This window comes from Zootoca vivipara, chromosome 13 (assembly GCF_963506605.1).
Source record: "Zootoca vivipara chromosome 13, rZooViv1.1, whole genome shotgun sequence".
NCBI classification, from domain to species: Eukaryota; Metazoa; Chordata; class Lepidosauria; order Squamata; family Lacertidae; genus Zootoca; species Zootoca vivipara.
This window is the reverse complement of record NC_083288.1, coordinates 41,815,089-41,827,908: the sequence shown is the minus strand read 5'-3', so window position 1 is coordinate 41,827,908 and position 12,820 is coordinate 41,815,089. Positions and strand designations below refer to the sequence as shown.

At 40.7% G+C, this 12,820-nt stretch overlaps 2 protein-coding genes across 2 annotated transcripts; both read right to left on the bottom strand.

Moving 5' to 3' along the window:
* Positions 1 to 829: 829 nt before the first annotated feature.
* LOC118095639 (olfactory receptor 11H6-like) lies at positions 830 to 1,792 on the bottom strand. Its single transcript, XM_035136885.2, has one exon. The coding sequence runs from the start codon at positions 1,790 to 1,792 to the stop codon at positions 830 to 832; it is 963 nt and encodes a 320-aa protein (XP_034992776.2).
* Positions 1,793 to 5,849: 4,057 nt separating this feature from the next.
* LOC118095257 (vomeronasal type-2 receptor 26-like) lies at positions 5,850 to 11,272 on the bottom strand. The gene is made up of 4 exons (XM_035136353.1): positions 10,475 to 11,272; positions 9,147 to 9,374; positions 7,605 to 7,731; positions 5,850 to 6,751 (listed from the first exon to the last, which is right to left on the bottom strand). Exons 1-4 carry the CDS (start codon positions 11,270 to 11,272, stop codon positions 5,850 to 5,852), a joined length of 2,055 nt encoding a protein of 684 aa, XP_034992244.1.
* Between the last annotated feature and the right edge of the window lie 1,548 nt (positions 11,273 to 12,820).

Genomic DNA, 12,820 nt, shown 5'->3' with positions numbered 1-12,820 from the left:
TTCCTTAAGTAAAAAAACCCAAAAACAAAAACAAAAACCATGCTAGTATAAACTGGCCAATGCATCATACTTCTAGCAGCAAGAATTTCATGTAAAAATGTCACATGTTGGGAAATGATATTCAATGAACTGAAGAAATGTTTACAATAACATTTGTTAAAAAAACAGAAGCTTTGCTGTTAGGTATTTTAGGAAAAGAGTTACCAAAAGAAAATGGACTTTATTTACATATGCTACAACAGCAGCAAGAATCTTAATAGCACAAAATTGGAAGACTGGAGAAGTACCATCAAAAGAACAATGGCAAGAAAATTGATGAACTATGCAGAGTTAGCAAAGTTAATGGACAAATTGTGTGAAAAGGACAATAGTGACTTTGAAAAAGAATGGGAACCCTTTACAATATAATTGCAGAAACAAAAAGAAAATGGACTCGCTGGCAGGATTTAAATAAACATTTACAATTTTATTTACAGAGAACAAAAGTAGAACAATGTGATAACATAGTATTATATATAAATAGCAGAACCTATCATTGGATGTAATAAACCAGAAATGGAAGTCGAGGGAAGTCAACAGGGAGGGGGGAAATTGAAAAACGAATGTTTAGTAATGATACTGGATATTTGTTATGAGAAAAGAAAGTCAATAAAAATTATTTTTTTAAAAGAAAAGAATTAATAATAATAATAATAATAATAATAATAATAATAATAATGTGATACACTCATCTGCTATAAGAAGTGCAACAGCTCATCCTACCGCAATTTTTTATTGTGGTAGGCTGGTGTTCTGCTTCTCCTTTTTCTTTTCTTGCAATATTTTTACACTATCGATATTCTCCAGTGCAACACCATTTCTCCATTCTCTTCAACAACCTCCCTGCTGCCTCTTTGATCTTATCATTCCTCAGACAGTAGATCAGTGGGTTGAGGACAGGTGTGACGGCAGCATAAAAAACTGTTGCTGCCTTTGTGATCTCTGGGTTGCTTTCTCCACCTGGAGCAGCTAAGTATACGCCTCCCACAGAACCATAAAAAATCGTCACCACCATTAGGTGAAAGGATATGGTGGAGAAAGCCTTCTTACGACTTCCTTGGTTTGAGGTTTTCATCAGAGAGAGAATCACTGCACCATAGGACAGGATGACACACAACAAGTTGCCCAAAATCACAGCATTCACAAAAATCTGATAGATGAAAGGAGCATTTCCTAGTGGGGGGCAGGCCAGAGACATAAGTGGCCCAGGATCACACAACAAATGGTCGATGACGTTTGGTCCACAGAAGGACATCTTGGAGATCAAAGTCACTGGGACAATGTTCCACAGGAAGCCAAGGATCCAACAGGTAGCCATCAGGGCATAGCATGCATTCTGCGACATAATTTGTGGGTAGTGCAGTGGGTGGCATATGGCTAAATACCGATCCAAAGCCATGGCAGAGAGGAAGAAGTCCTCAGTGCAACCAAGAGAAAAAAAGATGTAGAACTGGAGGAAGCAAGCCTGGAAAGAGACCTTCCCATGAAGGGTTATTAGGTCAAAAAGCATGCGAGGTATAGTGGTGCTCACATAGCAAATCTCCAACCAGGAGAAGCTCCCCAGCAGGAGATACATGGGAAGTCGTGACAAGTGGGAGTCTAGAATGACCAAGGTGATAATGGCCATGTTCTCAGCCAAAGTCAGCACATAAAAAGCAGTCAAAAGAATGAGGAGCAGCAAATGCTTCTTTGGCCCACCTCCAAATCCTAGCAAGATGAATTCTGTGACTTGAGTCTCATTGGCCATCTCCATCTGCAATCACAAAACAGAAACACAGTCACATACCAAGAGCGAGTCTCATCTGCCTGTCTGCTTGTAGACTCAGCAAGCTTATCATTTGAGGGTGGTGTGTGCTGAGGGAATAAATCCTTTTGCTTAGAGGAAAACACTACCACAAACCAATGTCTCCCTCTCTGCTTTCATTGAAAGGCAAAGACTAACCAGGCATGCTGGTTAAGGAAGGCAGCAGAATAGTCCACCTCCTTCATTTTAGATTACATATACTTATTTTTGAGATTACATATCAGTTATGAGGCATAACAAGTAATTGTGTTGCATCAATTTTATTTATATTTATTTATTGAGGGGGAAAATATAGGCCACTTTATCAGAAGAATCTCTAAATTATGAACATAATAAAGTAGTCAATAGCACATAGATAAAGACTTAAAGAGAAATATAGGTAGCTAAATTATAGCTGAATTATACATTTTAGGACAAAAATATGTAAAGTTTCAGAAGAATATAGGAAGCTGCCTTATACCAAGTTGGGCCATTGGTCCATTTCTCTGGTCTTTGACAGTAATAAAGATTTGTTGTTGTTGTTGGTCCATTTTCCTCAGTATGGTCCACACTGATGGCCAGCAGCTTCTGAAGTTTCCAGAGAGGTGCCCCAGAGATCCTCTGTATGCAAAGCAGTTGGTCTACCATTGAACTACGGCCCTTCCCAAGTATTCTAAACTTACCTATGACCGCTAAAATGTGCACCACCACATCATTATCAGAATGGTATGTGAGAACATGGAATATCTAAATGGCACTTCCCAGGTTATGTTGGACTCCCCACTCCCATCAGCTCCAGCCAAGATAGCCAATGGTCCAGGATCATGAGAGTTGTAGTCCATCATCATCTGAAGTGCATCCTGTTGACTACCTATGTTCTTATTTCTTTAAAACATCCTTTTAGTCCATAGGACTGGACTTCCTTAAGCATCTGTTGTTATCAACATGGTCATTTCTTTTTATGTGTTTAGGAATCTAGTGCTAGTGTATTGTTTGTTTGTTTGTTCATGTATTATGTATTTTGTGTTCTTATTTTGTATATATTTTTTGTGTGTGAACCATCCTGATTTAGTAAGAAATCAGGGGTGGACAAGTTTTAGCACTCTGTATGTTGTTGGATAACAACTCTGAGGAATTCATCTGAGAGCCCTGTACTTGTTTCTCCCTCCCTCCCTCTGACAGAGACCCTCTTGCATTATGATGATGATGGTGATGATGTTATTGATGATAGTGTTGCTGCTGCTGCTGCTGCTTCTCTGGGATCTTTTTTAGATTATGAGTGTGGTAAGGTAAAGGGACCCCTGACCATTAGGTCCAGTCATGACCGACTCTGGGGTTGCGCACTCATCTCGCATTATTGGCCAAGGGAGCCGGCGTATAGCTTCCAGGTCATGTGGCCAGCATGACAAAGCCGCTTCTGGCAAACCAGAGCAGCACATGGAAACGCCGTTTACCTTCCCGCTGTAGCGGTTCCTATTTATCTACTTGCATTTTGACGTGCTTTCGAACTGCTAGGTTGGCAGGAGCTGGGACCAAGCAACGGGAGCTCACCCCGTCACAGGGATTCGAACCGCCGACCTTCTGATCAGCAAGCTCTAGGCTCTGTGGTTTAACCACAGCGCCACCTGGGTCCCCTATTAGTGTGGTAGAAAAGGTATAAATAGTTAAGTAAGTAAGTAAAGATCTTTCTCTCCTACTTTCCTCTTTGTCTCAAATGATGCTCCATATTGGTGTGTCAACATTTCCTTGCCCATAATCTTATTTCTGAATAGGGCCACCCATTGAAATAGATCCCCTCTGGTCTCTTACCACAATCTCCTTTGCCTTGTTAAAGGTATCAATTTATGTACCTCAGTAGCATGCAAGGAGTCAATCCCTCCAGCAGAAGGCTCACCACATTGGCTGTGTTGGAGTTCACAGATTGTGCAAAAGAAATATATAGTTGTTTCCCGTGTCTTTTAGAAAGAGATGGTAGACTTATCTGGAATAACGCTTGAATGCTGGTGTTAAATATTCAACAGCCTTTGGAGACGGGTCTCTAAGGAATGTTCTCATTATCCACTAAAACAAATTCTCTTTTGGGATGGAACATCTTCATTTGCTATAGTGAAACATGGGTAATTCCACAGGCAATTGTTATTTTGAGTTGAAGACACTGTTCAGGGTGGTAAAAACAAAAGGGGATTGTGAGGAGCTCCAAAAGAGTCTTTCCCCAATGCATAAATGTGCATTAAATTGGGGGGGGGGGTTGTAACTCAGTGTAAATAAGAGTAAATTGATGTACATTGGGACCAAAAATCCTAACTTCACATACACAGCTTGGTGAAATTGTGGAGCCATGTGTGGCAGCTGTGAATTAATTTCATGTTAGGGATCGTCTGGAAAGGGGTTGAAAATAAAACGGTCAATTTCTTAAAGATTTACAGTACCTAATCTTAAGTGGCATAGAGAGTCTGCTCATTTACATAATACAGTGGTACCTCGGTTTAAGTACACAATTGGTTCCAGAAGTCTCTACTTAACCTGAAGCCTACTTAACCTGAAGTGAACTTTCCCATTGAAAGTAATGGAAAGTGGATTAATCCATTCCAGACGGTCTGCGGAGTACTTAAACTGAAGCGTACTTAACCTGAAGCGAACTTTCCCATTGAAAGTAATGGAAAGTGGATTAATCCGTTCCAGATGGGTCCGCGGAGTACTCAACCTGAAGTGTACTTAACCCAAAGAATGAGTGTAATTGGTTCTGGAAGTCCATACTTAACCTGAAGCATACTTAACCTGAAGCAAACTTTCCCATTGAAAGTAATGGAAAGTGGATTAATCCATTCCAGACGGGTCCACGGAGTACTTAAACTGAAAGTACTCAAACTGAAGCATACTTAAACCAAGGTATGACTGTATTCTTTTGAACCTGCAAGCTTCGGGTTCCATAGTTTAAAATGGAACGTGGTAGAGTTTGAGATTTTCTACAATCACTCCCTTTACAAAAAACACAGCCATGTACTGGAAGGCATAATCAACCTTTTTGAAGTCAGATTTGATGGTATGGAAAGAATGGAAGGCAAAACTACTACCTATTGATGCACCCCTGCTCCCAATAATTAAAAACTTCTAATTCTGCAGAGCAAGTAGATCATGCTTATTCACCAGATTGGAATCAATGGAACCACCAGATTGGAATCAATGTTAATTTACAAATTAAATGATTTTTAAAAAGCAAAACAAAAACAAAACCTCACAGCTCCAGAAATTAACTTTATATTGGGTGACATACCCTGCCAGGGCCGGCTCTAAGGCAAGGCTGGGTGGCACAAGGCGCCAGGGCGCCGGGCCGCCAGGGGGCGCTGTGCTGCGCTGCTGTGCTTGCGGCAGCCGCGCTGCGCCCATCAGACAGCCGCGCTGCAAATCGGGGTGGGGGGACGCGCCAGAGGGATCTTTGCACCACGGCGCCAGGGCGCCAGATACACTTAAGATGGCCCTGTACCCTGCAGCTGGCTATAGATTTACCAGGCCATACACTTCAATCAAGTATACCAGTTCAGGCACCATGTGACCGAAATAGTGTTGGGTAACTTGAAAGATCCAAGCCTCTAGGGAAAGTCATTGTTTTTCAAATATTCAGAATTGGCAGAAAAATCCAAACAGTGATTTAGACCTCAATTCCAATTAAAATATAACATGATGATGGAAAGTTACGTCAATTCTTTATTTTTCTAAGTTGCTGCCTTTTGTTCAGTTCAGTCCTTGACACAATAAGAAAACATTTGGGGGAACATATGAAGCCCAGCAGTGGAGGCCAGGATCTCCACAGCAGCCATTCTGTATATCATCCTTATGTGCTCAGATATGTTGAAACAGAGGAATTTAACAAAAATATACCACAGATTTATAAATAATTGCTCCTCAAGTAAGCATACAGATTGCATTCCATTTACATTTTATTGAGGGAATAAAAATAGTTGCAAATATCCCATTGCTTTACCACAGCTGATTTAAGATGTATAAGGGCTACAGAATGTTAGATACGTCAATCATTTCTTCTTCTTAGTTGCTCCCTGCTGTTCAGCTGAGGCCTCACCAGAATAATATAACACTTTGGGGAAAATATACAGCTTAGTAAACCAGCACTGGAGGTTAAGATGGAAAAAATCTCCACAGCCACCATATATTTTCCTCTGGTGCCCAGATAGGTGGGAACAAAGGACAGCCACACACTGCAGAAAACCAGCATGCTGAAGGTGATGAACTTGGCTTCATTAAAACTGTCAGGCAATTTCCTGGCTAGGAAGGCTACAGTGAAGCTGACAATGGCTAGCAAGCCCATAAAGCCCAAGACACAGTAGAACATGGTGACTGAGCCTTCATTACATTCCAGAACAATTTCTTTAGTCATAGAGTGTGTGTCTAAATCTGGGAATGGGGGAGACGTAGCCAGCCATACACAACAAAGAACGGCTTGAATCAAGGAACAGGAAAGAACAATGGAGGTGGCCTGTTGTTTACCCGTCCATTTCCTCATCTTGGACCCTGGTTTGGTGACCCTAAAAGCAAGGACCACAATGATTGTCTTGGCCAACACACAAGAAACTGCCACTGAAAAGATGGTGCCAAATGCTGTTTGTCGAAGGAGACATGTCACTTTCTCAGGTCGACCAATGAATAGCAAAGCACAAAGGAAGGCGAGAAAGAGGGAGGTGAGGAGAGTATAGGTGAGGTTCCGGTTGTTGGCTCTGACTACGGGAGTGTCTCTGTGTTTAATGAAGACCCAAAGCACCAAAGCTGTGGTGAAAGAAAGAGAAAGAGCAAAAACGGTCAAAGTGATCCCCAAAGGTTCTCCGTAAGACAAGAAAATTATGTCCTTTGGAATACATGAATCCCGTTCCATGTTTGGGTATTGATCTTGTGGGCACGGAAGGCATTCATCCATGTCTGAAAACAAACAACAAACAACATGATCAGGTTTCTATATCTTGCAGCAGAATTTGTGTTGTTCTAAAACAGGGTTCCTCAAACTAAGGCCCGGGGGCTGGATGCGGCCCAATTGCCTTCTAAATCTGGCCCACGGACGGTCCAGGAATCAGCATGTTTTTACATGAGTAGAATGTGTCCTTTTATTTAAAATGCATCTCTGGGTTATTTGTGGGCCATAGGAATTTGTTCATATTTTCCCCAAAAAATATAGTCCGACCCCCCACAAAGTCTGAGGGACAGTGGACCGGCCCCCTGCTGAAAAAGTTTGCTGACCCCTGTTGTAAAATATTCAAAACAAAATTAAAAACAAAATACTAACTATGACTTGCCATATTTAAATCTGAAGGACACTTCTGCATTCTTCTCATATAACCAAGGTGACATATTCAGGGATGGTTGATTGCCTCCACCCAACCCTCACCCCCGACTGTCACCCCCACAATTGCCACCCCACACATTGCATGCAAGATTTTAGGACTTAACTCGGATTTGGAGACCAAGTGTTATCACTTAAGGTGAGGGTTCTTGAGAATTTTACTTTCTCCATATTTTAAAACACCCCAACAGGACTTCCCAGTCTAGTATGGGATAGAGCACAGCTGTCCTTCAATTTTACCTCATCTCTAAATTTTGAGGAGCAGTTCTTGCTTCAAAAAATGCCCCGGATTTAATTTTAAAATATTGTTTTTGATTAAAATATGAAAAATGCACATTTCAGGAAAATTTAAACAAAATGCATATTTGAGGGTAAAATGTGCATCTGTAGTGAGTGACAGTACATTTGATAGGCTGTGTACATGATTTCTCTTACCCATCTGGTTGGAAAACTTCCCTTCAGGACATAGAATGCAATCATAGCAGCAAAATGGCTCCCCTTCCTTCTTTGCTTTATGGTAACCCAAAGGGCATTTATCATTACAAACAGAAAGGGGCTGCACCTGTCCACAAATGAAAGAAGAGAAGGTGTTCTCTTTTGCAAGATTGTATAGCAACAATGTACTGTATTCTGGAAAACTTCCTGAACTGTCTTCATACAGAGCTGCCAAAATGAGGAAAAAAAGACAAATAACTATAAGGCCAGAACCTCCATATGAGAAAAACCCCTGTGAATTTGGTTCTGGGGAAACGCAATCCCAACATCTTCACATCAATTCCCATCCAAAGTTAATTTGTTGGGTGGCTTGGTGTTCCTCCACACCTCTTTCAATTTATGGTTTGTGGATTACAAAGCAGGTTCTCCCCATAGAGGAGAACATGGGTTGTGGAAGGGTTAACAAGACATCCCAGGGTTGAAGAGGCGGGTCAGTTTGGATGGCCATATGTGTGATTGGTGGGTGTGCTGTTGCTGGGGAAATTTGCAGGTAGCAAATGATTGATTGAAATCCTGGGGCTCTACATGTTTGTCCATTTATCCCCGTTGGGGGCCAGGGCCACGCATGAGCCTCAGGGGAGCATCTGAGGGATGAGGTCAAGGGCGTGGGCCCCTGCCCCGATCTCTCCCAGAGGGTGCTTACCTACTGGCTCCCCTACTAGGCTAGTGGGAGTCAGATCTGTCCCAGGCGGGGGACAGATGGCAAGAACCAATGCCTAAGCAACCACTCACATTCAGTTGTATTTAAATAAAGTTGTGGCCAAATTAATGCCAAAAACCTTAAACTTAAAATATTGTGTGAAGTGTGAGTTATTGGGGGGAATGTCTTGGAACCTCGGCATGCAACAGCTCTGCAGACGGTTTTCTGTTGACTCGCTTGGAGTGGGAAATATCCACCCCTGGAGAAGAGACTGAGACAGGTAAACAGAATTAGCTCTCATCTCATTGAAGACACTTTAATAAATGTCTGGCCCTTATTGAACTTCAAATTACATCTCACTGTCTCTTCTTTCTCGAGTTCATTTGCAATAGGTAGGGTTGATGTTAGGATTCTTTGAGGTGCTCTGCCTGCCCTCTGCCATAGCTGCCAAGTTTTCCCTTTTCTCGCGAGGAAGCCTATTCAGCATAAGAGAAAATCCCTTAAAAAAAGGGATAACTTGGCAGCTATGCCCTCTGCAACAGATTTGGGGAGGGTAAAGGACAAAAGTGGGTAGGAGAGGAGGCAGTGTTGTTGCACTAAAGGGATCCCTCTTCTGGCTTCCATTATCAAAGTATTTAGATCTATATACCTTTACCTGTTTCCAGGTGAAGATTTCATGGTGAAACAGTGGTTCAAATGGCTGTCACTTAACTTACATTTTCAAACATTCTTCCACACCTACACTAAGGATGTGGGAGAACATAGAACTGAGCAATGTCAGTATGTGAACTGATATTATTCTGAAAGTAATGGATATGCTACAAAATATGAATGGACTTCACCTGGTTAAAACTTCTTGGCCACACAATGGCGTCTTCACAAATGCTAAGCGCTTCTTCTTGGGGAGCCATGGAGTCTACCTTTCCAACTTTGACTCTCTGAAAGGACTGGTTTGGAAATGTGACCCAGTTTATAACATCAAATCCAGCCTCTAGCTCTCCATTTTCATTGAAGGAAACCTTTTCCCCAGCACTATTATTAAATACGATCCTTTTAACAAAGTGGTGAAGCTAAAGAAAGTGGGTGTAAAGAAAATAAAATGAAGGCAATTCTTTAGGATATGCCAAAGACTGGTGATCATCCCCACATAATTACAGAACCCTTGAAAAGCTTTGTGCTGAGTAATCATTGACATAGATTCAGCTAGGTAGCCGTGTTGTTCTGACACAGTATTTTTTTTAAAAAAATGTCCAGTAGCCTTAGAGACCAACTAAGTTTGTTCTTGGTATGAGCTATCATGTGCATGCACACTTCTTCAGCTATAGAGAGTGGGAGATGTGCGCATACCACCTTGAGTTAGTAATCTATTATTATTATTATTATTATTATTATTATTATTAAATTTTTATTCACTTATCTTTTTCTATCATTGTGTACACCTCATATCAATAACGTTTATGTTCCATCACTTCTTCCCTCCCCCTCCTGGGCTTTCCCCAACTTCCACTTCTAGTTTGTTTCCCTCTTATTACATACTGCTGTTTCTAAAAAGTCTACTATATAATTTCTGATATTGTTTTAAATATTCTTTGTTAATAAAGATTTGAAATTTTATTTAAATCCTGCCACCAAGTCAATAGTCTTCCTTTGTTTCTGCAAATATGTTATAAATGGTTCCCACTCTTTATCAAAGTCACTGTTGTCTTTTTCTCAAAGTCTGTCCGTCAATTTTGCCACTTCTGCATAGTTCATCCATTTCTCTTGCCATTGTTCTTTAGTTGGAATTTCTCCAGTCTTCCACTTTTGTGCTATCAGAATTCTCACCGCCGAGAAATTTAACAACCCAATAAAAACCACAATAAAGCATTCCAAATTATAATACAGTCAAAAGAGCTAATTATTCAGTGCCATATTATATATCTTTTGGATGACTTCCCATGCTCTGAAGTTCAGGGAATGATGATCTAATGTTGTACTAGGAAGCAGGAAATCTATTGCTAGTATTCAATGCTGTTTTATACATTCTCAAGAAACAGACATCATGCATCTGAAAACCAGGCATTTTGGGGGGGGGGGACAGTGGGAGAAAACTATTGCTATCTGGTTGGCTGGTAAAGGAAGGCTTTGGACTGATCAAGTGGGATCCTTCTTGGTGTATATGGCACATTACCTTCCATAACTCTTGATGCTGAAGCTTTACTCCTCCATCTACTATCATTCTGGCTTTGAATCTAGATGAATGCATGGCCTGCAATGCATCTGCAACCACATAGGCTGCTGTGTAGACACTGTAGCTGTGGCCAGTCATGCTCATTTCAAAAACAGATGCAGGAAGAGTCTCCAACTTCTCCTCTCCACTGCAGATTTTTTCATCCTGTAGGTCTACCATGGAGTTGGGGAACTGACACCCAAATGCCTGCTCCCAGAAAACCCTAAGGAAGTCATCGTCTTTCTCTGAAGAAGGATTTCTCAACAAAAGACATTTCTGGAATCCTAAAACCTCACTGGAGTGAACAGCAAAGGATATAGCACCATGGAGGAAGTCTATGTCCCAATCTCTTTGAAGAGGAATGGAAGTGAACTCTATCTCGGCTGTCATAATCCAGACTTTACCATTTCTCTTTGTTGATATATGCTCATATGCTGAAGCCCTGGAGAATATCCTCATGATGAGCATGGTCTCGATTTCACCATGAATGACCAATGCAATGACAGTGCTCCTCATAATGATTTCAGTCTTCTCAATTACATCTCCCACCATATCATTAATATCATTGGAAAAAGACACTTTGAGAAGTCTTACTATGAAATCAAAGCAGATACCTCTTTGGGCAAACATGGGGATAATACTCTGTTCAAACCTCTCTCCATTGTCATCGTGCCGAGAAATTATCCCAATCCATGTCCACTTGAAATATAGCAGTATGTGGAGAATTGTCTCATGTTGAAGCTTCAAATTTGGGAACATTTGGAGATAGAAAGCAGCTTGGGATTTCTTATCTATCACCACAGGAGAGCCATATATGATCTAATGGAAATTTCAAAAGTTAAGGAGTGAAGAGACCAGCAGGGTAGGGCAGGTATGCTCAGAGATTCTGTGATGTTCTAGAACGGCAAGTAGGAGGGGTGAAGTAGCAGTAAGGTTTGTGCAGTGCAAATACACTGGTGATGTTGGAAGCAGTTAACAAAATCCACACGCCTCTTTATTTACAGAGTGGGGGAAAGCCTTTAATGCTATTCAAAATCATCTAGAAAAAACAAGTCAGAAAACACACAAAAAATAGAAATAACTCCAAATGAAGCTACAGAACTGAGTGTGTGTGTGGGGAATCTAATCTTTCTAAAATGTAAGAGGAGAATTTTAGTCAGAGTGAAAGGGTGGTCAATAGGGAATAAAACAGAAATGCTGCTGCTGCAAGAGAAAAAGGCAGGCCCTGAACTTTGGTACAGAGAAATTACAGGCATTATTATTGGGGCAAATATTACTGGGGCTTCCCGTGACATTTGTGTAGAAAAGAAGAAGAAGAAGGAGGAGGAGGAGGAGGAGGAGAAGAAGAAGAAGAAGAAGAAGAAGAAGAAGAAGAAGAAGAAGAAGAAGAAGAAGAAGAACCAACAAAAACTAGTGAAGCCACTCAGTGTTGTATGTTGGAAGTCACCCTCTTCCCTCTTCTAAGAAATGTGAACCTCACATTTGGAAAATGAGAGAAGAGCCCAGAAACACCAGTCCATTGCATTAAAATTATTTCTCCCTGTATCTCATCAATCTAAATATTAGCTTTCTTAAATTCCAAAACCTAAAAAGCAAGTGCTCTATCTCACTGCTGTCATTCAATTAGCAACTTTTGGTTGATAGGTTAGTTATAATAAAAAGTTATTTATATAATATAGTTAATTCCTCATGCACTCCATAGGAATAATATGATTTACTTCCAATATGCAGAGGAAAAGTAGTTCATATTTTTTCATATATCATTCACTTTCTCCTCTTCAAGTTAGTGTTGTACCTTTGCAGGCTAAAACACAATTTAATTGTTGTGTTACAGGATTACAGGATTCTGCTTAAGGTCCTTTGCATATTGTTCGTTGTTAATGTTCGCTTTTATTTTTTGCATGTTTGGAACCCTGACTGGACACAACTTTACTGAAACAATATATTTGCTGATCATCTGGATAATCCTTTTTCACTATATGTTGGGATTTGCTATTTGTTTGATAGTGTTGCATGATAGATCTCATTTTCAATTCTATATTTTAGATGTCTGAATTTTTCCAAGGTAGTACCTTGAAATGTTAAAGGTTTTGGCAATCAATTTGAATACATCTTAACTGTGGGATCTTATGTACAAGCATACAGCATCTTGAATTAGATACTGAATTCCAATTGCTGGGTATGGCAAATGTGGACAGTGATGTTGCAGTCAAGTCCTGCCTTGTGGACTTCCTCAAGGTAGTTCGTTGGCCTCTTTGAGAAAAGATTTCAGGTCTAGTTAGGTTCCTGGCCTGATTCAGTAGGACT